Source organism: Camelina sativa, chromosome 11 (genome assembly GCF_030686135.1).
Source record: "Camelina sativa cultivar CO46 ecotype springtype chromosome 11, ASM3068613v1".
Classification (NCBI taxonomy): Eukaryota; Viridiplantae; Streptophyta; class Magnoliopsida; order Brassicales; family Brassicaceae; genus Camelina; species Camelina sativa.
The window spans coordinates 42430651-42457135 of record NC_141890.1 but is presented as its reverse complement, the minus strand read 5'-3'; the positions used below and the strand labels follow the sequence as shown (position 1 = coordinate 42457135).

General features: G+C 38.2%; 3 protein-coding genes, 1 long non-coding RNA gene, 2 other non-coding genes and 1 pseudogene across 8 annotated transcripts; 5 read left to right on the top strand and 2 right to left on the bottom strand.

The window, feature by feature from the left end:
• The first annotated feature begins 252 nt into the window (after window positions 1-252).
• LOC104725113 (electron transfer flavoprotein subunit beta, mitochondrial) lies at window positions 253-2019 on the top strand. 2 transcript variants are annotated; one of them, XR_015570645.1, is made up of 5 exons: window positions 253-459; window positions 540-824; window positions 1083-1163; window positions 1260-1357; window positions 1606-2019. XR_015570645.1 is itself a non-coding variant. In XM_010443718.2 (5 exons), exons 1-5 carry the CDS (start codon window positions 391-393, stop codon window positions 1829-1831), a joined length of 756 nt encoding a protein of 251 aa, XP_010442020.1. In that variant the 5' UTR covers window positions 253-390; the 3' UTR covers window positions 1832-2019. The 2 variants fall into 2 exon arrangements, 1 of the variants encoding a protein (XP_010442020.1); XM_010443718.2 differs by having other exon boundaries at window positions 1263-1357.
• A 7-nt stretch (window positions 2020-2026) lies between these two features.
• On the top strand, window positions 2027-2439 carry LOC147935290 (uncharacterized). The gene is made up of 2 exons (XR_015570646.1): window positions 2027-2127; window positions 2219-2439. It is a non-coding gene; the product is annotated as an uncharacterized LOC147935290 (long non-coding RNA).
• A 64-nt stretch (window positions 2440-2503) lies between these two features.
• On the bottom strand, window positions 2504-4432 carry LOC104725111 (1-aminocyclopropane-1-carboxylate oxidase homolog 10). Its single transcript, XM_010443717.3, has 3 exons — window positions 3647-4432; window positions 3009-3330; window positions 2504-2929 (listed from the first exon to the last, which is right to left on the bottom strand). Exons 1-3 carry the CDS (start codon window positions 4165-4167, stop codon window positions 2678-2680), a joined length of 1095 nt encoding a protein of 364 aa, XP_010442019.1. The 5' UTR covers window positions 4168-4432; the 3' UTR covers window positions 2504-2677.
• Window positions 4433-4505: 73 nt separating this feature from the next.
• Window positions 4506-4578, bottom strand: TRNAA-AGC (transfer RNA alanine (anticodon AGC)). Its single transcript has one exon. It is a non-coding gene; the product is annotated as a tRNA-Ala (tRNA).
• Window positions 4579-6051: 1473 nt separating this feature from the next.
• On the top strand, window positions 6052-8075 carry LOC104725110 (uncharacterized). The gene is made up of 5 exons (XM_010443716.2): window positions 6052-6448; window positions 7092-7206; window positions 7297-7386; window positions 7485-7583; window positions 7785-8075. Exons 1-5 carry the CDS (start codon window positions 6381-6383, stop codon window positions 7884-7886), a joined length of 474 nt encoding a protein of 157 aa, XP_010442018.1. The 5' UTR covers window positions 6052-6380; the 3' UTR covers window positions 7887-8075.
• A 13849-nt stretch (window positions 8076-21924) lies between these two features.
• Window positions 21925-25486, top strand: LOC147935288 (actin-related protein 9-like; annotated as a pseudogene). Its single transcript, XR_015570912.1, has 17 exons — window positions 21925-22036; window positions 22161-22264; window positions 22360-22419; window positions 22498-22560; window positions 22713-22818; window positions 22949-23157; window positions 23241-23362; window positions 23466-23620; window positions 23704-23754; window positions 23841-23972; window positions 24049-24139; window positions 24217-24287; window positions 24372-24541; window positions 24631-24674; window positions 24794-24843; window positions 24976-25072; window positions 25149-25486. The product of XR_015570912.1 is annotated as an actin-related protein 9-like (transcript).
• Window positions 25487-25683: 197 nt separating this feature from the next.
• Window positions 25684-25819, top strand: LOC147935287 (U11 spliceosomal RNA). Its single transcript, XR_015573509.1, has one exon. It is a non-coding gene; the product is annotated as a U11 spliceosomal RNA (small nuclear RNA).
• The last annotated feature ends 666 nt before the right edge of the window (window positions 25820-26485 follow it).

Genomic DNA, 26485 nt, shown 5'->3' with positions numbered 1-26485 from the left:
GTTTATGAATATTATTTTACTATATCTTTATTCTAAGAACACCATAATTAGTTCTCCCATTTTTTTTACCTATAATCTTAACAACTGATCTAACATTATTTTCACTATATATTTAATCTAAGAACACAAAAAAAAGTTCTACCATTAATGATGCCCTAAAGATTACATTTCTTCATCATACAAAGAAAGCTGTTAAAATAAAAAATAATACCCCATTATTATTTATTTCCGGCGGCCTAATCTTTCCAAGGAAGGGAACCAAAAATCTAAAACAGAAAAACTGTAAACCGGATATAACCAAATAAGAAACCCGAATAATCCTTTGATCCAGAAATTAAAATTTGCTTCTGCTCCCTTTTTTTTCTTTTTTGTTTTTGCTGTTACCGGGCAATGAAGATCCTCGTCGCCGTTAAGCGTGTCGTCGACTACGCCGTCAAGATCCGTGTCAAACCCGATAAGGTACACAGAAAACCCATCTCTAGATCTCTCCGTAATCGTTGAAGCACCGCTAAAGTTGATTCCTTTATCGTTGAAATCAGACTGGTGTAGATACTCAAAATGTGAAGATGTCGATGAATCCGTTCTGTGAGATCGCGCTTGAGGAAGCGCTTCGAATCAAAGAAGCGGGTTTTGCCAAAGAGGTTGTTGCAGTGAGTATTGGACCTTCACAGTGCGTGGACACGCTTCGTACCGGTTTAGCTATGGGTGCGGATCGTGGAATCCATGTCGAGACCAATTCCAGTTTCCTTCCTTTGACGATTGCTAAGATCTTGAAGAGTCTTGCTGAATTTGAGAATCCTGGACTGATTTTTCTAGGGAAACAGGTTCGTTTGCCTCTGATTTGATTGACAAGTTTTGAACTTTGGCTAAAGTTGAGATTTTTCAGGGTTTAGAAGGCAAAAGATTAGTATTTGACTCATCATTTTATGTTTATAACATATTCAGTGAGTCGTGGATTGGTTAAGATGATGAACACTGATCTTTGTAATAGCTTTCAAAGATGTTGGATCTGCTTTATGTTTGGATGAAGTTCGATGTAAAGTGTATTGCTATTGTAAACGTTTTTTTTTGTTTTCGTGCAGGCGATAGATGATGACTGTAATCAAACAGGACAAATGGTTGCAGCTTTGCTTGGTTGGCCACAAGCAACCTTTGCATCGAAGGTAAAGTGGGGGTAGTTCCTTTGAAAGCTTTCTGATCATATGTTATCTTTTATAAGATTTGTTTGTTTATTGTATGCTCTACTCGTTGTTGTTTAGTAGGTTGTGTTGGATAAGGATAAGCATGTTGCAACTGTGGATAGAGAAGTAGATGGAGGTCTTGAAACTCTTTGTGTTGACTTACCTGCTGTGATAACGTAAGTTCTAGATTCTTACATGATTGTGTGACGCCATGATCTCTCTCGAGTTGAGGTTTATATGTATCATGCATCAACTAACCTGTGTATGTTTCAGTTAATGGATCGGTTCATCATTCTGTTAACTGCATTCTTTGTGGAATTCGTTGTGTGGTCTCACAAATTGTCAAGCAAAGTAGCATATAGCTTTAGTGGAAAGGTGCAACAACCTCGTTTTGTTTATAACAGCTTTTGATGTTACAATGCAGAACTGATTTGAGGCTGAACCAACCAAGATATGCATCACTTCCTAACATAATGAAGGCGAAATCAAAGCCTATAAAGAAAATGACGGTGCAAGATCTGAAAGTTGACGTTAAATCTGACATAGAGATCTTGCAAGTCACGGAGCCTCCACAGAGGAAATCTGGGGTTATGGTTTCTTCAGTGGATGAGTTGATTGACAAGCTCAGAAATGAAGCTCATGTAGTTTGAAAGAAGAACCTTCTATATGTCTTTATCCCAACCTGCTAATAGACCTGATCATCTTTCTTCTTAGCCACATCATTGCTTTGTGAAGGCATGAAGTGGAAGTAAATAAATAAATCAAATGTGAATCGTTTTCTTCAGTAAGGTACCTTGGATGTATAAGTACACACATATCTTATTATCTTTTTTCTTAAGCCGTGCTTCTGATGAAGTCATCATATCAAAGGTCCGCCATGGTTATACGATGTGGAAGTGTCGTGATAAAGTGAAGCCGCTCTCTTGACCATATAACCACCTCTCTCGTAAGAAATAATCACCTTAAAGAACATTTCCTTATGTAGACTTCATCAAGGACCAAATGTGACTTATTTCTTGGAGATTTTGTTTCTCTAGATCTCTTACAAGTGCAAAATTGATCAACAAACTCATGTCCACATTCATCCCCCTGGAATCAAATCCCCACGATTAATCTCCATCTCCCATGATCACAACATCTATTTAATGTGATTGATTCTTGCTTTTGTTGTATAATTCACGTGTCTTAAGCTTCTACAGAAACCCATATAGGTTTCTACCATTGGAAACATCAAATTTTAACTAATACTTTATTTGCATTGGAGTGGTCTTATAGCTCATAGTTCAAAAACGAAGCTCCTTATCACTTTTATAGACATGAAGTGGACGTCGAAATATCCGGTAGTAAGTTACTTAAAGCGTCTTGTGTGTATTACATTTTTTTCTTATTGGTACATACAGTGGTTCCAGAACTCCAGAGCGAGAACATATAAAGTAGCTTAACATATGCAAAAGAACACAAATAGCAATCATTCACTAAGTCGGACAAGACTTTTCTCATATCCTGAAATTAGACAAATATGACTTTCCATCAAAGATGTTTGCAAGGTATCCTGTAGTGTACTCTGGTATGGTGATATCTTTGTACTTTGCAGGGTTTTCATCAGACAGGAGCTCTCTTATCGGTCCATAAACCGTAGAATTTGGAGACAGACTTGAGCTAAAGAAGCAAGCGATGGAAATCCGCGGTCCATCTCTATTCGCTCGTACCCTATGCTCCACACTCAAGAACTTGTCGTTCGTTATCAGCTGCAAAACAGAATGTCTCAAATATATATGGAAAGACTGTTTTTTTTGTTAGTTAAAAGAATGCAACAACTGGACTTGCCTGCATGAAATCACCAATGTTGACGACAAGAGCTCCAGGAACAGGAGGGACATCAACCCAATAATCTTGATGGAGAACTTGAAGACCACCGATTTGGTCTTGAAGAAGAAGCGTGAAGAAAGAGTTATCGGTGTGTTTACTTATCCCCAAAGTTAGGTCTGGCTGAGGGCAAGGTGGATAGTAATGGCAAACCATGAACAAACCCTTAAGACAATCCATCCTCTTCAGTATCTCAGAGTCTAAACCTAAAGCTTCTGATAGAAGTTGGAAGATCAAATCTCCCAATTCCATTACATGCTTCGTGTATTCGATCACAGCACCCCTAAAATCATCATATATTAAGAATTAAAAAAAATTATTTTCGTTATATACTCTTACTCAAAATTAGTGGGATACTAAAATAGTGGAATCATTTGAAGTACGTAAATTTATTATTTATGCAAAATAATCACCAAATGCTAAAAACTATTTTAGTGTATCCGAATCAAAGTGAACCAATTAATTACCAAGTAAACGAAATACATCGAACCTAAACGAAGGTAATATCAGATTGTGTACTTTTAAATTTTGTTTTGTGGATGGTAAGAAATAGAATAATTAATCACAACAAATATACTATTAATCACTATAAAAGTTACCTGCACGCTACTGGAATATCCTCTGGATTTGGAGGATCTGGAGCAATGTAACAAGTGAAAGAGTCTCTCCAATTCATAGGAGAAGAATGATAGAGATCGAAATTATTGTTATAAAGAAATCTCTTGTTTAAATCGCTAGACATGTATTGTTTCTTCACTTCTGGATCTTCTTCGTGGAACTTTCGAACTCCTTGTTTCATCTCTTCAAGAAAAGTTAAAGGAACACCATGATTGATCACTTGAAAAAATCCCCAATTCTCAGCTGCGTCTTTGATCTTCAAAACGACGTTGTTCCTCGAGGATGTGACATCAATATCATTAGTGATTTCTCCGAGGTCGATGATTGGGACGGTGAGGTTTAAGTCGGAGATATTTGAAGCTCTGTTGTTTGATAAGGTTGAAGAAGGGACATGGAAGATTCGAGGAACTTCGGTTATTTCGGCATCGACGAGTCCTTTAACTCCGGTGTTCGTCGAGATAAAAGTCGTGAGATCGTTCATACGATCGGTTTTGTCTGCCATGTCTCTTTTTTCTTTTTATTTTATTTTTTGTCGATAGGAAGATTCAATGATTTAAGACAGAACACAGGAGTAAAAGATAAGTGTTGAAGTGTGTGGTGTCTTTAAGTCTTTGTTTGTTGACTGGTGAATTGAGATTGTTTTTTTTGGTGAAAGTTGAATTGAGATTGTTAGAGACGTGTTGTGTAATTTGTTGACTGGTGAATTGAGATTGTTAGAGACGTGTTGTGTAATTGTGCAAAGAATTCAAAGGATCAAAATGACGTTTGGGACTTTGGAGATTCCGACAGTTTGAAATATTAAATCTTTGTAAAAAAAAACAAAGGCAAATCACATAAAATTGGAGATGCGGGGTATCGATCCCCGTACCTCTCGCATGCTAAGCGAGCGCTCTACCATCTGAGCTACATCCCCATTTGACAACTATCTAAAGAATAAACGATATATACAGATAATTAAAGTAGATCAAGTTTATGTTTCTTATTCAATACTGCCTGGTTGTACTGTACAACTTGTACACGAAGTACCAACAATTGTAGCGTATGATCTTAAATTATTGAATGAAGTGTTTGACCATAAAAACAATGAAGAAGGCAAGAAGCTGTTTTTTTTTTTGTTCAAAACAAATTAGATATTTCCTTAACAGATTAATATGTTTCTAATTTGGGATATAATCTAACTAGGTAACAATCCGCACTAAATAAATTAATTTAAATAAAATTATTATGAATAAAATTATTAATTTATGATCTAAAATTAAAAATGTAACTAAACTTTTTTTAAATGCAAATTTATGTTTATTTTATGTAAAAGATATGTTTTACCTCTAAAATATATAAACATGATGGAGAAAGTTTTGATAAAATGTAACCATTTAGGGCATATGACTTTTTGTGTTTTTAGAAATCAAATTCATATTTTTTATGTTTCACATTATTATTTACAGAAAAAAATTTAGTAAAGTTATAAGTATTTAACAATATATAATTAGCCCCAGTTAACAACAAAGATGCATACAAAAATGTAAATTTTTTTTGGCGGGAAAATTATTGGGGGATTTTTTTTTGTCAAAATTTTTTTGGCAGAAATATTTTTTCAAATTTTTTTGGCGGTAAAATTTTTCTTTTTTATTTTATTGATTAAAATATTTTTATGTAAGGATAAAATGGACATTAAAATTTAAAGGAAGGCATAAATGAAAATAACAAAAAAGGTATTTTTGAAAATGGGTATATCAAAAATAGTATTTTTAACAAATTCTCAATATACAATGACATGAATTATAATTAATATTAATTAATAAAGACAAATTTAAAAAAAGTGTATGAAACTCTCTCGCAATGACATGTCAGTTTTTTGTACAAAATATTTCTCTATTAATATATAAGGTATTTTATAAAGCGCTTAAAAAATATATTCAGAACTAAACCAAAATTTGATTATTATTTTTTACCAAACCGAGTGATTTGGTATGATTTTTTTTTTATTATTCTTGTAATTTGATATAGATCATATATTCTCCATTTACAATTGACATATACTACATAACTTTTAATTATACTTGACACATGTATATATATATATATACTCAGTACATAATTTAATGTAATACTTTATGATTTAAAATTATTTTCTCTAACTTTTGTTATCAATTTAATTTTTTTTATCTACATTTTACAAATCTAAATCCAAATAATTACTTCTTGATTCCAGTAAATCAGATATATAAACTCGAAAATTTTGAAATTGTACGCTTTTTTTTTCTTATATAAACAATAGTCTTTGTCAAAAGTATTTATATAGTCTTTATCCCTTATGTAAGCTGAAGAAAAAAAAAAGTAAACTGAAGACTCTACAAATAAGGCGGTATTGAATAAATGTAAAACTGAAGACTCTACAAATAAAATAAAAGTAATTTTTACGAAAAGAAATAAAATAATAAACCTATATAGTTTCCAAGTTAAAAACTGGAGAGACGCCTCGAATAAATAGATCGTGGAGTACAGTTTTTCGTTGGGAGTTAAAAAAAAAAAAAAAAAGTTCCATAATGTTTTGTTGATTTAGTTATAATAATAAATAAACGTTAAAAATAAATAATCCAAAACCAGAAGAACCGAACTCTCTCGTCCTCGTCCTCGTCCTCCTCCTCCTCCTCAGCCGAACAAGAAGACTCTCTCTGTCTCCGTCAGACAAATCTCGCGAGCAAAATCAGAGAGATGGGTTTCTTCTCTTTCCTTGGAAGAGTTCTCTTCGCTTCTCTTTTCATCCTCTCCGCTTGGCAAATGTGAGCTCTCTCTCGTCCTCCTTCTCTATCTGTTTATCGTGTTCCTTGATTATGTCATTTGGGTTCTTTGCTTTGATTTTTTTCCTACTATGAAATTGCTTCCTGCTAGATCTAATCTAGGAATTGAGAACCTGTGTAGACTCTTTCTTTGTAATCTAGGGTTTTGTGAAATCGAATTCTCAGGTTAATGAATCTAATCAACTTTTGATTTTTGGATACTTGTTCAGATCTGGATCTCTTACTATAATATCGCAGACTTTGTATTTTATGTTTTTTTTTTCGTGATCTCTAGATACTGCATATTATTAATCAAAGTTTGAATATTAATTGTATTAGTTTGGTCATTCTTGATCTGCATTAGGTCACATAGAACTGTTATCTCTTAATTCGGCATGAATGAGTTGGATTCGTTTATAGAGAGGTCTCCACAATCCAATGTGATTGCTGCTCATCTTCCAGATGCTGTGTCGGTTAGGTTATTTCAGTGTATAAGGATCTAGAGAGAAGCATCATTAGCTATAAATGGAACACGATTGTAACTTTAATTTAAGTTTGTTTTTAGAAGAAGCTACTCAAAATATCATCTACCTCTTTTGACCATAGTACTAAATTTTAACTATGCTTATTTGGGGGGGTTTTATAGGTTCAATGACTTCGGAGTTGATGGTGGTCCTGCAGCTAAAGAATTGACTCCAAAGCTTAATCTGGCTAAGGGACATCTATCTTCTAGATTAGGGGTAGCTTTGCCCAAGATAGAGGTAAAGGATCTAGTCGTTATGATGTTCTTCTGTCATGCGGTCACTGTCTATATGTCTTTTCATGACCTAGAGGATGTTTTTTTTCTGAAGGTGAGACAAGTCGTTGTTACTATTATTGCCTTGAAAGGAGCCGGAGGCTTACTCTTTGTTATCGGAAACATCGTTGGTGCTTATCTTCTGGTTAGGCTTCTTCTTGTTCATCACATGTTTACAAATAAGGGATTCCAAGGCTTTACTCATTATCTGACTTTAAGATCTCATCTATCTGTTTGTTTTAGGCTTTCTACCTGGTGGTTGTCAGTCCCATCCTGTATGATTTCTACAACTATGGACCTCAGGAACGTCATTTCTCCCTTCTGTTGACTGAGTTCTTGCAGGTTTGTTCAGAACTTCTGTTTAATTATCGTAATCTCTAGAAACTGGGTCTGTGTTTGCATTAGGGTGCAAGTCTCTATCTGTTGAATCAAAAAGAATGTAGCTTAACACCTTAAACATGTTAGTCTTATAAAGCCAAGATCATCCCATTTATTACAATGGACAATATCTTGACTAAAATATCATTCCTTGTGTTATTGCAGAGCGTTGCACTCTTTGGAGCATTGCTCTTCTTTATTGGAATGAAGAACTCGACACCGAAGAGGATTTTGAAGAAGAGGACACCTAAGCCGAAAGCTGCTTAGTATCAATATTATTTTTCTTCTGGTTGTTGCCATGAGCAATACCTTTGACTTTTCCTTTTTTTCCCCGATGAAATCGTTTCTTAGAACTTTGGTTTTCTTTCTCTTTTAGGATTCTTAGGATAGCTATGATATACTTCATCTTTTACTTTGATTTGATATTGGGAATTTTGAAGTTTTGATTTGTTGAAATTTGAACCATGCATGATGCAAATGTTGAACACCGATTTAGCGACTTGATCGATGAAAAGAAACTTTCAGATTAGGAGAACTTTCAAAATCGAAGGGACAAATCTGATCGATGAAAGGAACCTTCAGATCTAGAGAGTTTTAAAGGAAACAAATTAGTGGTTTCCATCCACTCTAACTGGTATATAAGAGCTATCTTGCATTGCATAAGCTTAGATAAGTTCATAGTGCACCACACAAGCTACAATGAACAGAAAACACATAAATTGAAAACCCATTTCAAATAGAAGAAAAACAAAAAAATGTCTTGAAAGTATCAACCCCAATGGTCCCGGGTCCTCATCTTAGTTCTTTTGTTATTGCGGTTTTGTGGGTCAACATCCAATCTTCTTAAAACGTAAACTAAAGACATTTATAAATTTCAGTTTATACATAAAATTATGTATGTGTGAATAATATAGTTACTTTTAAAGAAAATTCAATAAACTTAGTTATATAGCATTGATGTTTGTTATTAATTCAAAATCATTATAATGGTGTTTTGCCCATTTGAAATGGACATATAATAGGCTAACTTGCGACTTATGTTTTTTTTTGGACTTCTTGAGCTACTTCATAGAGTGGGACAAAAATTATATTAAAATGATAACTAAAATTCATTCCGAAATGTAACCTAATATTATTATAAAATAAAATAGTTTTGAGATTTAAGTTAAGAAAAAATACCTAAAATGACTCTATTTTAATTGTTCAATTTCTTGACCGCACTTTTAAAATCATGAATAATTAAAGATAATGTACAAATATTGATATCCACACAAACACTAAATCACTATTGTAGTTTTGAGATCTTTTTAGAAAAAAAAAAATTGAATCTAACTCTTATCTTAATAATTTCCACCGCACTTTGTAAAAGCGCAAATTCCCAACCACAAATATAAGATTCTAACAAATAAAGTAAAAGTTTTGGAAGCTTCACAACAACGAGATTTTGACCTCATATAAGAAGCGGAAAGCAAACTTCTGACAAAATTTCCAAGACTACGACAAAGCAGCCCACAAATTTTGCTAGAATTATAACTTCGAATAGGACTAAAAGATTATGAAACCAAAATTCATCAGTTCAAACTGAAACATAATTTAGTAATTTTTTACTATACAACAAAGTATAACTCTATCTTATCTTTACGAGTTTATTTTCTCCCCACACCTTTTAATTCAAGAATTAGTAAAGAAAAAATATGAAGATTAGTATCCACACAAACACTAAATCACTATGTTAGCTTTAAGGTTCATATGGAAAAAATTTCGAATATAACTCTTCTCTTATTTTTTTCATTTTTTTTCACTGCACACTTTTACTTTATGAAAGCGTAAACATTTCCGAAACATAAACATAAAATTTCAACAAATTATAAAAGTAAAATTTCCGGAAGCGCCACACCGACGAAATTTTAAAAGCTTTTAAGAATTTTCGATCTTATTTAAAGAAGTAGAAGGCAAACCTCCGACGAAATTTCCAAAGTTACAGCAAAGCGGCCCGCGGATTGCGCATTTTCTCAGTTTTAATAAGGAACTAGTGTTACCCGCTCACTTTTTGTTTCATCTTCTTTGACCACACAATCTCAATTCAACTTCTTAAAAGTAAAATATCTGCAAGCGTTAGAATAACGAGATTTTGACATCATTTAAGAAGCGGAAAACAGACCTATGACAAAATTTCCAAAACTACGATGAAACGGCCCACAAATTGCGGGCTTTCTAGAATTATTACTTCAAATAAGACTAAAAAATTATGAAACCAAAATTCATCAATTCAAACTGAAACCTAATTTAATAAATGAAAGAAAGTATAACTTTATCTTATCTTTCTTAGTTTATTTTCTCATTGCACACTTTTATTCAAGAATTAGTAAAGATAAAATCCAAAGATTATTCTCCACACAAATACTAAATTACTATGTTAGCTTTAAGGTTCTTATGATTTTTTTTTGAATCTAACTCTTATCTTATCTGTTCATTTTTTCACCGCATACTTTTATATTATAAAAACACTGGATTTTAACCCGCGGTACACCACGAGACAATTTTTTAAAAAATAATAACATTTTATTTGTTTTTGTTTTTTATATTTAGTTTGTTTTGTTTAATTAAATAATAATTTTGTTTGGATTGTCAATAATTAGAACAATAATAGGGGAAATAAATACATAAATATGTAATTTATAAGCTATTGTCGGATTAAATCACAATTTTACTATTGATTTAATTATTTTACAAAATTTTAGTTAAGTTACCTTGATTTAATATGTCTAATATTCTTATATTAGTGGTATTGACCAAATAATTAAAGGAAGATTTAATCCGTGTTTCAAAACCGAATTAATAATATTTTATATTTATACTAATGTTAATTCAAACCGTCATGTTAATAACATGTCCCGCTATATAACAGCAAACCGTCATATTAGTGGTTTAACCTGTGTTTTAAAACCGTCATATTAGTGGTTTTGGTTGTGTGTTGTGTTTTGTTTGTGAAGTTGATATTTATACATGGAAAATGCTTGATGGTATTTATCACATAATAATATTCAGTTTCTTAACACGGTATATATTATATTAAATATTTTTCTTCATGCTAAAGTTAAATATACCCGATTATTGAGTTTCTAAAGTAGGGTTCTCGTTTTTATGAACTTTATTAACGTTATAATAATTATTGCGATTGTAATCATTTGTTACTCAAACTCGGCTGTGTCATTTAAATTTAAGAGATCATACAGTCTCTAAAGATCTATTAAAATAAGTTTGGAGATTTTATGGGATTAAAAATTTAATGCGTATAGTTGTTTTTGGAAAAATCGAAATGTATAGATGTTGTCAAGCTATTTATGGCAATAAATATATCAAATTAGGTCGATTTAAATAGTTCCATTAAATAAGTTTCTAGGAATTGTTATTTTAAGAAAATAGTTAGGGGTTAATGTTGTAAATAAAACAAATTAAATAACCAAAATTTCAAGGTAATAACACCAAATGTATTTCAAAAATAATAATATATAATAATATAGATAAATATTTCTGAAACATAAACATAAGAATTCAACAACTTTAAAGGTCAAATTATCGGAAGCGCCACACCGTCAAACTTTTAAGAGCTTGTACGAATTGTTTATCTTATTTAAAGAAACGAAAAGCAGACCTCTCCTTTAAAATGTAAACTAAAGACATATTTATAAATTTCAGTTTATACATCAACAAATTATGTATATGTGAATAATATAGTTATTTTTAAACAAAATTCAAGAAACTTAGTTTTATAATATTGTTGTTTGTTTCTCATTCAAAAATCACTTTTATGGTGTCTTTCCTGTTTGAAATGGACATATAATAGGCTAACTCGCGACTTATGTTTCTTTTTGGGTTTTGTAACATCCGCGAACCAAAATCCCGGTTTAGGGGATTGCATCGGTCGATGCATATAGTGCATCGGTCGATGCAGGTTCAGTTTTCTGCGGACGAGTTAAGTTAAGCGCTGCGTTGTAGGTTAGAGAAAACCCTTAAGTCGTGTTTTTGTCCCATTCGACAAGTTCAGCCGTTTTGGAAGAAAAACCAGAGAGAAAAGAGGTCTTATCAGTTCTTAAGCGTTTTTGGGAGATTCTAGGAAGTTTGTGGTGTTTTCCTGTGAGATCTGAGGCTTAGATTGTCGTAGGAACTTCCTAGGAGCGTTTTCTTCCTGTGTTTGGGTCAGATTTCTTCTGTGGCAAAGGTAAGTGCATGACCATGGCTTATCTAAGCTAGAGATATCTCTGATTTGCTTGTTATGTGTGGTTAGGCTTGTTAGTTTGTTATTTGGGACGTTGGGAAGCTTTCTTATGGCTGGGGATCGAGTTTTGTGGTTGTAGGAACGAAGATCCGGCGAGAAGCTTCGGGGGAAAACGATGCTCGGTATTTCATCGGTCGATGCATTTTGTGCGTCGGTCGATGCAAATGCGAGGACGGCGCTTAAAATCTAGGGTTTTCGTGCTATGCCGAACATGCGTCGGTCGATGCAATGGGAGCATCGGTCGATGCAGATCTTGCGTCGGTCGACGCAACCTCCAACTGGTGTCGGTCGATGCATGTTGGTGTCGGTCGATGCTGAGTCCTGGTTTGTTATTGTTGATTGTTTATTGATGGTTAGAGATGTCTCTATTGCTTGTGTGTAGCCCAGTAGATATGAGGATTGCCTTACTGAGTGTTTATAAAATATTCATGCATTACAATTTGTGTTTGTGGTGCAGGTAAAGGCAAAGTGTGATCGTGGAATCAGGGCGATGAGGAGGAGGATGTTCTAGAGACTTGATTGATTGTGGTCTAGCTATTGCTAGGTTAATAGTGTTGAGTTGATAGAACATTGTAGGATGTTGGAACTTGGTTACTGCATTGTTGGTTATTGGATTGTTATTGTTGGAATTCTTATTGGTTTAATGGAATTGTTTTTGTTATCCGCTGTTGTTGATTGTTGCTAGGTTGTTAGTGGGTATGGGACCACTAGTGAATTAATATTATTAAAAAAAAAAATGGGAAGGGTTGTTTCATTTTGGTATCAGAGCTCTTACGGTTCTAGGTCTAGGGTTCACTGTATTTTTGCTGTTGATGTTTAGGATTTCATGCTAGAGTTGTTATGTGAGTTAGTCAATTGTGTGTGGCATGAGGTCCTAGAACATCCTCTTTGAGCTTGCTTTGTGATTCCATGGTGAGTTGTGTTCTTGTGCTACTAGAATTATTTGTTGCTTAGCCTTCTGTTTTTGGTGATACAGATGGTTAGAGGTGGGGATGCTGTTGGTCGCGGGCATGGTCGTGGTCGTGGTCGTGGACGTGGTCGTGGTCGTGGTCGTGGTCGTGGTCGGGGACGGGGTCAGGTTCCCGAGGCCAGTGAGAGTGTGACCCAAAGCAGGGCCAGTGAGGAGGTAGCGGAGTCACATGTTCATCCTAGTGTGTTTGGAGACCAGGCTGGTTTGGGCGACGACATGGCGGATGGGCCCGGTGTCGGTCACAGTGTTGCCCCAGGTGTGAGGGTTGCAGCGGAGGGTGCTCCAGGCAGGGAGGATGTCTTTATGGGATTTCTAGCTCAGGTTTTGGCGCGGCTTCCAGCAGCAGTGCCGCCAGAGGTTGGTGGGCAGGTTCCAGTAGTGCCGCCAGTGGTTGGTGGGCAGGTCCCAATGGTGCAGCCTGTGGCGGGTTTGCAGGCAGGTGTGCAGCCGGGGGCCGAGGTAGTGGATGCTCAGTATGTGCAGATGATGGTGCAGGTGCAGCAAGTGGGAGCGGGGTCTTTCTCGGGAAGTACGGATCCGAGTGTAGCGGATGAGTGGAGAGAGCAGATGGAGGATCTTTTCCGGTCGCTTCGGTGTCCCGACCAGTTTAGGGTGGATTTAGCAGCGCATTACTGGTCAGGTGATGCACGTGTGTGGTGGAGGTCAGTGACAACACAGAGGGTGCAGCGGGATATGACTTGGGTGGATTTTGTGAGGGAGTTTAACTCCAAGTATTTCCCACAGGAGGCTCTTGATCGCATGGAGGCACGATTCTTGGGTTTGACTCAGGGGGACCGTACAGTGCGGGAGCTGGATGTAGAGTTCAGTCGGCTTGTGGGGTATGCAGGCCGGGCTTTGGAGCCAGAGTCAGCTCAGGTGCGGAGGTTCTTGTTTGCTCTACGGGATCATCTGAGGACTCGGTGCAGAGTGAGGAGCTATGCTACGAGAGCGGAGCTGGTTGAGGTTGCAGATGGGATAGAGGACGACTTGAGATCACAGGTGGTTGTGGTCAGTCCTTCGGTGCAGCCACAACGGTCCTACCCGCATTCTGTTCCTAGCAAGGGCGGCAAGCCTGCGCAGGGGCAGAAGCGGAAGCTTGATGATATGCAGAGATAGAGGTACGGGGGTGCGAGATGCTTTGGGTGTGGTAGCAGGGACCACAAGGTGACCAACTGTCCGCAGAGAGGTGAGCAGCGGGCAGTGACGGAGCCGCGGACAGATACCCGAGTGTGTTACTACTGCAGGGAGACGGGGCATATCAAGCCTCGTTGTCCCAAGTTGTAGCAGATGGTAGTAGCAGCGGTGCAGGTTGGAGGTCAGCCAGGAGTGCAGCAGGGTGTGCAGCCGGTGGGTTGGATCGAGCGGACGTCGCGGGTGTACTCGACTGTGGAGACCGGTGGAACAAGTGAAGGAGCGATCACAGGTATAACTTCTGAGATTCGAACTTGGTCAATTCAATAGTTCAGATTATGTTTGTTTTTGCTTGTGATTGAATGTTAGGTTCTCAACACATGAGGTTTGTGTAGGGACCTTGTTGGTGGGCGGTTTATGTCCCACGTTCTGTTTGAATCTGGAGCAACTCATTGCTTCATTACTCCGAAGTGCGCGGAGAGTGCTAGTATCAGCGGAGATTCCAGTGAGAGCACGAGTGTTGTCAGGGTTGCAGGAGGGAAGTTCCTGAGAGTCTTCGGTCGAGTGAGGGATGTGGAGATTCAGATTGCGGGGGAGTCGAGGCCGGCAGATTTGATTATCAGTCCAGTGGAGTTGTATAATGTGATTCTGGGTATGGATTGGTTGCATCATCATAGGGTGCATTTGGACTGTTACAGGGGCAGAGTTGTCTTTAAGCGTCTAGAAGGGAAGTTGGTTTTTGAGGGAGTGAGACCGACTTTGGGGAGTCTCGTGATCTCGGCTGTGCAGGCTAGGAAGATGATCGAGAAGGGGCGGGAGGATTATTTGGTTACAATTTCGATGCCGGAGTCAGTGGGGCAGTCTTCTGTTGGATGTATTCGGGTTGTGGAGGAGTTTGAGGATGTGTTCCAGTCGTTGCAAGGGTTACCACCATCTCGGTCTGATCCCTTCATCATAGAGTTGGAACCAGGGACAACATCATTGTCTAAGGTGCCCTACAGGATGGCTCCATCAGAGATGGCAGAGCTTAAGAAGCAGCTGGAGGATTTGTTGAGTAAGGGTTTTATCTGTCCTAGTTGTTCACCGTGGGAAGCACCGGTGCTGTTTGTTAAGAAGAAGGATGGGAGTTTCCGGTTGTCTATCGACTATCGGGGTTTGAACCGGGTCACTATGAAGAACAAGTACCCTCTCCCGAGAATTGATTAGTTGTTGGATCAGTTGAGGGGTGCTACTTGGTTCTCCAAGATTGACTTAGCATCGGGTTATCATCATATTCCAATACATGAGGCAGATGTGAGGAAGACTGCCTTCAGGACGAGATACAGGCATTATGAGTTTGTGGTGGTGCCGTTCGGTTTGACAAACGCGCCAGCTGCGTTTATGAGATTGATGAATAGCGTATTTCAGGAGTTTCTGGACGTGTCAGTCATCATTTTCATCGACGACATCCTGGTATATTCTAAGAGTCCTGAGAAGCATGCAGTACATCTGAGGGCAGTTCTAGAGAAGCTGCGGGGGCAGAAATTGTTTGCTAAGCTGAGTAAGTGCAGTTTCTGGCAGCATGAGATGGGATTCTTAGGCCACATTGTTTCTGTAGAGGGAGTTTCAGTGGATCCCGAGAAGATTCAGGCCATCAGGGAGTGGCCGAGGCCACAAAGTGCCACTGAGATCCGGAGTTTTCTGGGGTTAGCGGGTTACTATAGGAGGTTTGTTCGGGGTGTTGCGAGTATGGCTCAGCTGATGACTAAGCTTACAGGAAAGGAGGTCCCATTTGTGGGGTCACCGGAATGTGAGGCGAGTTTTGTAAGCCTCAAGCAGATGTTGACTACCACGCCGGTGTTAGCACTGCCTGAGCAGAATGAGCCCTACATTGTGTATACATATGCTTCTGGACTGGGGTTGGGTTGTGTGCTTATGCATAAGGGGAAGTTTATAGCCTACGCTTCGCGACAGTTGCGGAAACACGAGGCTAATCATGATTTGGAGATGGCAGCATTGATTTTTGCTCTGAAGATTTGGAGGTCTTATCTGTATGGCGGGAAGGTACAGGTATTTACAGATCACAGGAGTTTGAAGTACATTTTTACTCAGCCAGAGCTGAATTTGAGGCAGAGGCGTTGGATGGAGTTAGTAGCGGATTATGATCTAGACATAGCTTACCATCCTGGTAAGGCTAACCTGATTGCAGATGTTCTGAGTCGGAAGCGGGTGGCTTCGGCTCAGGAGCAGGATATGGAGGCGTTGGTGGGTGAGATTAGTGCATTGAGGTTGTGTGCTATCTCAGAGGAACCTTTGGGTTTGGCGGCAGCTGATCAAGCGGACTTGTTGAGCAGAGTGCGGTTAGCTCAGGAGAGTGATGAGGGGCTGGTGAATGCCTCTAAGGCTGCGGGTTCGGAGTATCAGGTCTCTGCTAATGGTACTATTCTTGTGCATGGTCGGGTCTGTGTGCCCAAGGGTGAGGATTTGAGGCAGGAGATACTGAGAGAGGCTCTTTCGAACAAGTTCTCTATTCATCCAGGAGCAACCAAAATGTACCGTGACCTCAAGCGGTATTATCACTGGGTCGGGATGAACAAGGACGTAGCCGATTGGGTGGCGAAGTGTGACACTTGCCAGCTAGTGAATGCAGAGCATCAGGTTCCTGGTGGATTATTACAGAGTTTACCCATTCCAGAGTGGAAGTGGGATATGATCACGATGGACTTCGTGGTGGGGTTGCCTGTGTCGAGGACGTTTGATGCGATTTGGGTCATTGTGGACCATTTGACTAAGTCTGCCCACTTTCTGGCTATTAAGAAAACTGATGGAACAGCGGTTTTGGCCAAGAAGTACGTGAGGAAGATAGTCAGATTGCATGGTGTGCCTGCTAGTATTGTGTCTGAGAGAGATTCCAATTTCACCTCGATGTTCTGGAAGGCGTTTCAGGCAGAGATGGGCACGAAGGTGCATATGAGTACAGCCTATCATCCTTAGACGGACGGTCAGTCGGAGAGGACGATCCAGATTTTGGAGGATTTACTGAGGATGTGCGTGTTGGATTAGGGTGGTCATTGGGCAGATCATTTGAGCTTGGTGGAGTTTTCTTACAACAACTGCTACTAGGCGAGTATTGGTATGGCCCCTTATGAGGCATTGTATGGGAGGCCGTGTCGTACACCGTTACGTTGGACTCAGGTGGGGGAGAGGAGCATTTATGGTGCAGATTTTGTTCAGGAGACCTCGGAGAAGATTCGGGTTCTGAGGCTGAACATGAAGGAGGCTCAGGATCGGCAGAAGAGCTATGCTGATAAGATAAGGAAAGATCTTGAGTTTCAGGTTGGTGATAGAGTGTACCTCAAGATGGCCATGTTACGGGGTCCAAACAGGTCATTGACAGAGACTAAGTTGAGTCCAAGGTACATGGGCCCGTTCAGAGTGGTTGAGCGGGTGGGACTAGTGGCATACCGGCTGGAGTTGCCTGAGGTGATGCGTGCGTTCCACAAGGTATTTCATGTGTCGATGTTGAGGAAGTGTCTTCACGAGGGTGATCGGTTGTTAGCTAAGATTCCTGAGGATCTTCAGCCCAACATGACCTTGGAGGCGAGGCCGTTGAGGGTGCTCGAGAGGAGAGTCAAGGAACTTCGAAAGAAGAAGATTCCTTTGATGAGAGTCTTGTGGGACTGTGATGGAGTAGAGGAGCAGACTTGGGAGCCCGAGGCGAGGTTGAAGGCAAGGTTTAAGAAGTGGTTTGAAATGTAGGCCGCGACTTGAGCTTTTCTAGTCGGGTCCAAGTTGTAGTCCGTGGCTGGAGCGGGTACGGAGTATTCTAGCCCATCTCTCTTGATAGTTGGTCGCTTAGGGGTGGTTGGTTGTGCGACTAAGTACCAAGATGAGATGGTGCTCGAGATGCGGGTTGATGGCTTGGATTGTTGTATCCTATTTTTCTTATGTATTTTCGTTGAGGTTGTAACGATTATGACAATTTTTGAGATTGATAAGATGAGTATTTTTCTTTATGTTTGACTGATTGTTGTCATGGGAAAAAAGAGAAATAGCTCGGGTTTCTATTTTGGGAAGTTTCCATAAATAGAAAGTTTCCACAAAAAGCAGTTTCTAGAGTTAGAAACTTTCTAAAAAGGGAAATTTTTGTGGAAAATGTTGAGGTAGATCTAGTCAGGAGATACTCGATGGCATCAGACTTGTTCGCTTAAGGCCGTGAGGGCCCAACTCGTGTGATACCGATAGCTCGATGGACTTTGTGGCTAGAGAGTGGTAGTGGTATGTTGCTTCAGATGACGATCCGAGAGCGCTTTAGGGTGACGACCCAAGAGCGGGATATTTGAGACTCCCTGGATACCGTAGCCATGAGCCGATATGTCTCAAGGGTTTCGACCCGAGAGCGGGGGGAGTGTGTGTGAGTGACTTTCTGGATGTCGTAGCTTAAGGCGGTTGGCCTGATAGCGAGTCTGCATGATTCGTTGGTTGCGACCACGGACGGGAAAAGCACTGAGTTGTGAGCAAATAGTGTCTTTGATGTGAGTATATTGGTTAGAGGGAGACCTCGGGGTTCAGTCGGAGGTGTGCGGGCTGTTGTGACAGTTGCATGGGAAACCTTGGCTGACGGTGTACAGTCCGATCGGAGGACGTGCGGGCCGTGTTGACGGTGGCACAGAGGTCCTTGACGGATGGACGGTGCTGCGGGATTCGAGGACGAATCCTTGTTGGTGGGGGAGAATTGTAACATCCGCGAACCAAAATCCCAGTTTAGGGGATTGCATCCGTCGATTCATATAGTGCATCGGTCGATGCAGGTTCAGTTTTCTGCGGACGAGTTAAGTTAAACGCTGCGTTTTAGGTTAGGAAAAACCCTTAAGTCGTGTTTTTGTCTCATTCGACAAGTTCAACCGTTTTGGGAGAATAAACAGAGAGAAAAGAGGTCTTATCCGTTCTTAAGCGTTTTTGGGAGATACTTGGAAGTTTGTGACGTTTTCCTGTGAGATCTGAGGCTTAGATCGTGGTAGGAACTTTCTAGGAGCATTTTCTTCCTGTAATTGGGTCGGATTTCTTCTCTGGCAAAGGTAAGTGCATGACCATAGCTTATCTAAGCTGGAGATATCTTTGATTTGCTTGTTATGTGTGGTTAGGCTTGTTAGTTTGTTATTTGGGACATTGGGAAGTTTTCTTGTGGCTGGGGATCGGGTTTTGTGGTTGTAGGAACGAAGATCCGGTGTGAAGTTTCGGAGGAAAACGATGCTCGGCATTGCATCGGTCGATGCATTTTGTGCGTCGGTCGATGCAAATGCGAGGACGGCGCGTAAAATCTAGGGTTTTCGTGCTATGTTGAGCATGCATCGGTCGATGCAATGGGAGCATCGGTCAATGCATTTTGTGCGTCGGTCGATGCAAATGCGAGGACGGCGCGTAAAACCTAGGGTTTTCATGTTATGGCGAGCATGCATCGGTCGATGCAATGGGAGCATCGGTCGATGCAAGTTAGCCTTACATCGGTCGATGCAGATCTCGTATCGGTCGACGCAACCTCCAACTGGTGTCGGTCGATGCATGTTGGTGTCGGTCGATGCTGAGTCATGGTTTGTTATTGTTGATTGTTGATTGTTTATTGATGGTTAGAGATGTCTTTATTGCTTGTGTGTATAGCCCAGTAGATGGGAGGATTGCCTTACTGAGTGTTTATAAAATACTCATGCATTGCAATTTGTGTTTGTGGTGCAGGTAAAGGCAAAGTGTGATCGTGGAATCAGGGCGATGGGGAGGAGGATGTTCTAGAGACTTGATTGATTGTGGTCTAGCTATTGTTATGTTGCTAATGTTGAGTTGATAGAACATTGTAGGATGTTGGAACTTGGTTATTGCATTGTTGGTTATTGGAGTGTTATTGTTAGAATTCTTATTGGTTTAGTGGAATTGTTTTTGTTATCCGCTGTTGTTGATTGTTGCTAGGTTTTATGGGACCCCTAGTGAATTAACATTATTAAAAAAAAAATGGGAAGGGTTGTTTCAAGTTTCTTGAGTTACTTCATAGGAATTAATTACAGAATTAGGCCTTTTTCTCAGTTTCTTATAGATTTAGGACTTATAGTCCAGACTTATAGATTTAGGACTTGTAGTCCAGACTTAAAGATTTAGGCCTTTTTAATCAACCAAAAAGACTAAATTATCCTTCTTACATTAACCCTTAACTCTCTCTTTCTCTGCGACCTGCGCCGTGAACAATTGTTTTTTTTTTTTTCAGATTTTCAAATCTCTGATTAAAGGAGTTGCAGCTATCGATGGTGAGTTCCACCTTGATGATGGTCAGCTAATCGTTGTTAAGCGATTGAACCAATTACCAACTAATTTTTTTTGGATTTATGAATCACAGAACATGTAAAATATTCTTAATTTGGATTAGATTTTAAGATGAATCAGAAGAGTTGCCGAAAAAAGATGAATTGGAAGCTTTTCGGTTCACTAAACAAGATGGTCGGCGGATCTTGGAGGTGGAGTTCCTGGTTTGGAGAAATAGTGAAATACAAACCAACGATGGTGGAGAAATAGAAAATCCATAAATGTTTCTGATTGAAGCCCTTGGGTTCTCTAGATAGTATCCTTTAGGGTTTAGTTTTTTTTCATCTAAAACAAATTAGACAAATCCATGAATTTTTAAGATCGGCCGAAGAAAAGAGATTGAGGAGAAGGAAGAAGATGATACATAGATAGAGATAGGGCTAAAAGCATCATTTCCTCTGCCCCTAAAATGCCTAAAACCAAGAGTTTGGACTATAAAACTCAATCTCAAATTTTTGGCCCAACAAAGGCTCATTCCAGTAAACATCCCTACTTCATAGAGTAGGAAACAAATTATATGAACAGTTACTAATATTCATTAGTCCAAACTGAAACCTAACTATAAAACAAAATAGTTTTGAGATTTTAGTTAAAGTCGTTATAGAAAAAAATCTTGAATCTAACTCTTACCTTAATAGTTTCCACCGCACTTTGTAAAAAAGCAAATTCCCAACCAGAAATATAAGATTCCAATGAGTTTTAAAAGTCAAATTTCTAAAAGTCTCACAACAACAAGATTTCGACTTCATTTAAGAAGCGGAAAGCAGACCTTTGACAAAATTTCCAGGACTACGATGAAGTGACCCACAAATTGTTGACGAAACGGCCCACAAATTGTGGGCTTTCTAGACTTATAACTTCCAATAGGACTAAAAGATTATGAAACCAAAATTCATCAATTCATGCTGAAACCTAATTTCGTTATTTTATTATGAAGTAAAGTATAACTCTATCTTATCGTTACCAATTTATTTTCTCACCGTACCTTTTAATTCAAGAATCAGTAAAGATAAAATACGAAGACTAGTATCCACATAAACATTATCTTAGCCACACGAATACGAAGATAAAATCACTATATTAGCTTTAAATTTCTTATGGAAAAAAATCTTTACAAATAACTCTTTATCTTATTTATTCATATTTTCCATCGCACACTTTTACTTTATAAAAGCGTAAATAGCTCCGGAACATAAACAAATGATTTTTCAACAAATTTTGAAATTAAAATTTCCGGAAACACTACACCGACAAAATTTCAAAAATTTCCAATCTTATTTAAATAAGCGGAAAGCAGATCTCCGACAAAATTTCCAAAGCTACAGCGAAACGGGCCCACGGATTACGGGTTTTCTCAATTTTAAAAAGGAACTAGTGTTACCCGCTCACTTCTTTGCTTCATCTTTCTAGACCACACAATCCCAAATCAACTTCTTAAACTATTTAAGGTTTGCTATTCTCTGAATCTGATTGAAGCTCTTGTCATCTGTATCACAAAACCCTAATTCTACAGTTGCTGTAGCGAAGAACCTTAGCAAACGAAACTGCGCTTCCAATGGTATTATCTTTTTTTCCCTTTTCCAGGTACACCATTTCTCATGGCAACCCGAAAATCAAAATCTCACATCTCGTTGCAGGATTACTTGAAATCTGTTGCCCCGACTCAGATTTTATCCGAACGAGGATCAAATCTCGTTGTCATCAACCCAGGTTCTTGCTTCCTTCTTCTTCTTCTTCTTCTTCTCTTCGAATTTAGGGTTCTTGAGCTCTATCTAGGGTTTATTGAACTTGTGTTATGGTAGCCCAAATTCTGATTGGTGCTGGTTTTGATTAGGCTCTGCGAATGTAAGAATTGGGTTGGCTATGGATGAGAAGCCTTTCAATGTCCCTAATTGTATTGCTAGATACCACACAGGGAAACCAAATGTTGTTGATCAGGTTTTTGTGAATTTTGGTTTTCACTTTACGTTTTGTGTTCCTTTTGTTTTCTCTGTCGATTAATGTTGAATGGTGTCTTCTTTGTAAAACCCCAGATGCTTAACACTCAGGTCACGACGAATCAACATGTTGACCGTGAGAGAGCTTACAATACAGTAAGAAAACTATTTGGTTTTGATCTTTGCTGCTTCTGTCACTTTGTTGATTGATTTCTTTTGGTTTCTTACTGAAAGGCGGCATCGCTGTTGAAGATACCGTATCTGGATGAAAGTTCTTCTGGCTCTGCATCACGCAAGGTAAGTAGAATAGTGTGGTGATTGTAAGTGTTTTTGCTTGAATGTTTGTTACAAAAATTGTTCACTTGAGGGAGGTTTAGATTTTTGGAATTTTGAGTAATGTGTGAAAAAACTGATTGTTCTTGCTTTTAAACATTTGAAAGTTTATGCAGATGGGAAGGATCGATGGGTACAATAAACCGAGCACTACAAAGAAAGATACAGTCTTTACTTGGACTGATGTGTATGAGGACGTGCAGATTTCTCCTGTCGCGTCAGGTGTCATTCTAATTTATTATTCTTGTGCTTCAGTTTTCTTCCCTGCCTTACTCTTTTGGTAGACTTTATTAGGATTTGTATCGTAATGGTATTTCTCTGAATACACATAAGCTGGGTGACAATTTTGCAGAAACTTCTGCTGATAAAGGTGAGGCCAGCGCAACTAAAGCTGCTCCTGATGTTATCGATTCTAAAGATGCTAGTGAGAGTAAGCGTAAGTACAAGAAGACGATTTTTGGTGAAGAAGCTATGAAAATATCGCCAAAAGAGCCATATTGCATACGCCATCCTATTCGGAGAGGTCACTTCAATGTTTCGCCACATTATTCAGCACAGCAGGTGCGTTAGTTCCAATATATCTTCCATCTGTCTTTGTAGAAGGGATTGTTGGCTTCTTATTGGTACTTCTATTTTTTTTTCAGGTTTGCGAGGACTTAACCGCTATCTTGGACTGGGTTCTATTAGAAAAAACTACATATTTCTCACAGTGAAAGATTCTCTTTTCATGCTGTTCTTGTTGTCCCGGAAACATTTGACAGCCGCGGTAAACTTGTTATGCCTACTGCAGTCTTATTTTCTCAGTTCCATCTAAATATGATTTGATCGGTGTGAACTAGTATTCTGACTTGGCTTCATGGTATTATCAGAAATTAAGGAAATGTTAACTGTTGTGTTGGGAGGGCTACGCTTTAACTCAGCAGTTGTCCACCAAGAAGGTCTATCCGCTGTTTTTGGGAATGGTTTGTCAACAGCTTGTATTGTGAATATTGGAGCCCAGACTAGTACAGTTGTTTGTATCGAGGTATTATAAGAATACGAGAAAACATCTTTCTGCTGTTATAACTGTTTGATATTCTCTGTATGTTCATGTTATTTGGTTTGTAGGATGGAGTCTCATTGCCAAATACTGAAAAGATTTTACCTTTTGGAGGAGAGGTAAGAAAATATGGATCATTTCTCTTTTTATTTTCTCTTGAACTACATTGATACTAAAAGTTCTTCATCTACATATAAATTTTCAGGATATATGTAGATGCCTTCTATGGATTCAGCGGCATTACCAAAAGTGGCCACAAATCCGAACAGATGTTTTGGCAAAGCCAATCGATTTGCTGATGCTTAATCAACTTAAGGAGTCATATTGTGATATTAGAGTTAGTTGGATTTATCTTCGTGGTTTTATTCTTTTGATAAGGAATATTGAAACTAAGATACTTTTTCCATTCACAGGAAGGAGAAGTGGAAGCTGGTGCAACAGTTTCATTCTTATGAGGACGGCATGCCAGCTATGCCTCACAAAACAACTCTCACCTCACTTAATGTAAACAAAAAACAAGATCAAGTCACTATTTTGTTAATGCTTCTTAGTCTTGAAAAGCTTTCCTTTGTTCCTTTCAGGTTCCGCCAATGGGTCTGTTTTATCCTAACCTTTTGGTCCCTGAAGTGTTTCCTCAGCCTCCACGTGAATGGTCAGAGCTAATCTTCTAGTGTCCTTTACTTCGATTTAGTTTGGGAGCAAGAGAACTCATGTTAAACATTTGCTTATTGTTTAGGTTCCAAGACTACGAGAATATGTTGGAGGACACGTGGAACATGGACTTTGGAGGTGGTGGTAATATGGGATTACCAATGTGGGATAGTTTTGCAGTTTCCCCTTCGAAACCAAAGAAAGAAGAGAAGATTGGTCTCGCTGAAGCCATTACAAGCAGCATCCTCTCTGCTGGTATATGTTGTGTGATGCACTCTCCTGCTTTACATAATAAATCAACACCTAACAGAAACCTTTTCCTCTTTTTTTTTGCTGGCTTGTAGGACGCATAGACCTTAGGCGAAAGCTTTTCTCCAGCATTCAATTGGTAGATCCTGAAAACCTTTTTCTTTACACACTCAAGTTTTAGCCATGTAACCTTGTGCTACCTGTAACTGTTCATACCTGAATGTGTTTCTTGGTTACCTTTCTCCTTTGGCTTCTCAGATTGGTGGTGTTGGTTCGACTAAAGGTCTTGTACCAGCTGTGGAAGAAAGGTTTGTTCGTTTCTTAACCAAAAATTCTGTTTTCTAAACATCCAGAAGAAGGCACCACGTTCTTCTATGCACACACCGAACCGTACCTTTTGAAGTAATGTTTGTGTCCTTCTCTCCATTTATACACTGCAGAGTTCTTCGCGCAATACCTCCAACTGAAGCTATCAAGACTGTGGAGGTTCTGCCGTCAAGAACGGACCCAGCTTTCGTAACTTGGAAAGGCGGAGCGGTACGTAGTGCTTTTCTTTCCAACTTTAACTATTATTGACTTTGGGCATGGCACTGAAATGAATTTTGGATAACAGATATTGGGAATTCTGGACTTTGGAAGAGAAGCTTGGATTGAGCGACAGGAATGGATGGAAAATGGGATTCATAAAGGCAGTACAAAGAAGTACAAAGACTCTTTTTACATTGAAGGTCAAGCAATGTACTTCATCAACCCCTAGAGTGTGTATATGCGCTTAAAGCTTTCTCTGTTTTCTTAGCTCAGAATTAATCTTGTTATTTGATATTGTTCAGTTTTTAATTGTCCTAATTCAGACCAGAAAATTTGATATCATAGTCAAAATTAATTTGCTACAATATTTTGTTTATGATGTATTAAAATTACAAGTTATTTATGAATCAACTTTTTCTCACATTCTGTCACATGTTTCTATGATTAATATATATCACATAAAATTGTCAGTAAATTAATATATTTAAATTGATCAAAAAAAAAGTGTACAAAAATTGAATACAAAACTTTGTAGTTTTTTGTCCCACATCGGGAACACGAGAGAGAGGGAGGGAAGAGAAGGGGTTATATAATGAAGATGGGCCTTGTCTTTAAAAATTAAAAAGGGTCGGATGGCTATTTATGCCACGCTCAGCCTGAGTTAAAAGGGTGAGTGCTGTATGGCAAAATCAAGACATATGGCCGACATTATTTCTGGAACAACCCATAGGGTTGGCTCGCTCGGCCGACCCTCCAATTCTCAATTTATAAAACATTATTATTCTTTGATACAGATTAATTAAGAGTTTGTATAATTTATCCGAGGTCCGTTTCAGAACTAGAATGAAAATCGTAAATTCTTAGAAAATTTTGAAATATTCGATTTAGAAATTTATTGCAAGCTTATATTTTGGAAGCTTGTGTTTCCATTTTAATATTCCATCTGTCACATTTTATAAGATTTTTGGATTAAACACACGAAAAATTAATAAATAACATATTTTATCACATATGAAAATTTAACCAATAAAAAGGAATACTGTAAAAAACATGTCATAAACTATTTTTAAGAATATAGTGCACAACAACTTAAAAAAAATTTATAAAATGGAACAATCAGAAAGCCTAATATATAAAGTTTGATATTAATATTACTTATTAACAATATCGTGACACATGTCAATTATATCATTCAGATGTTGACACATGTCAATTCTAAATTTATTAAAAATTTTAAAAATAAAAATTTAAAATCTACCATAATTTTTTTTTATATAAAAGTAAAATAGAGAAAAAAAAATCTAATTTTATTTAAAATCTATACAGAAAAACTTTTGTAAACTTCCAAATGTAAACAAAAAGTTTTGTTTTTAACAATTTTAAAAATATTAAAAGGTAATTATAAGAAAATTATAAAATTAA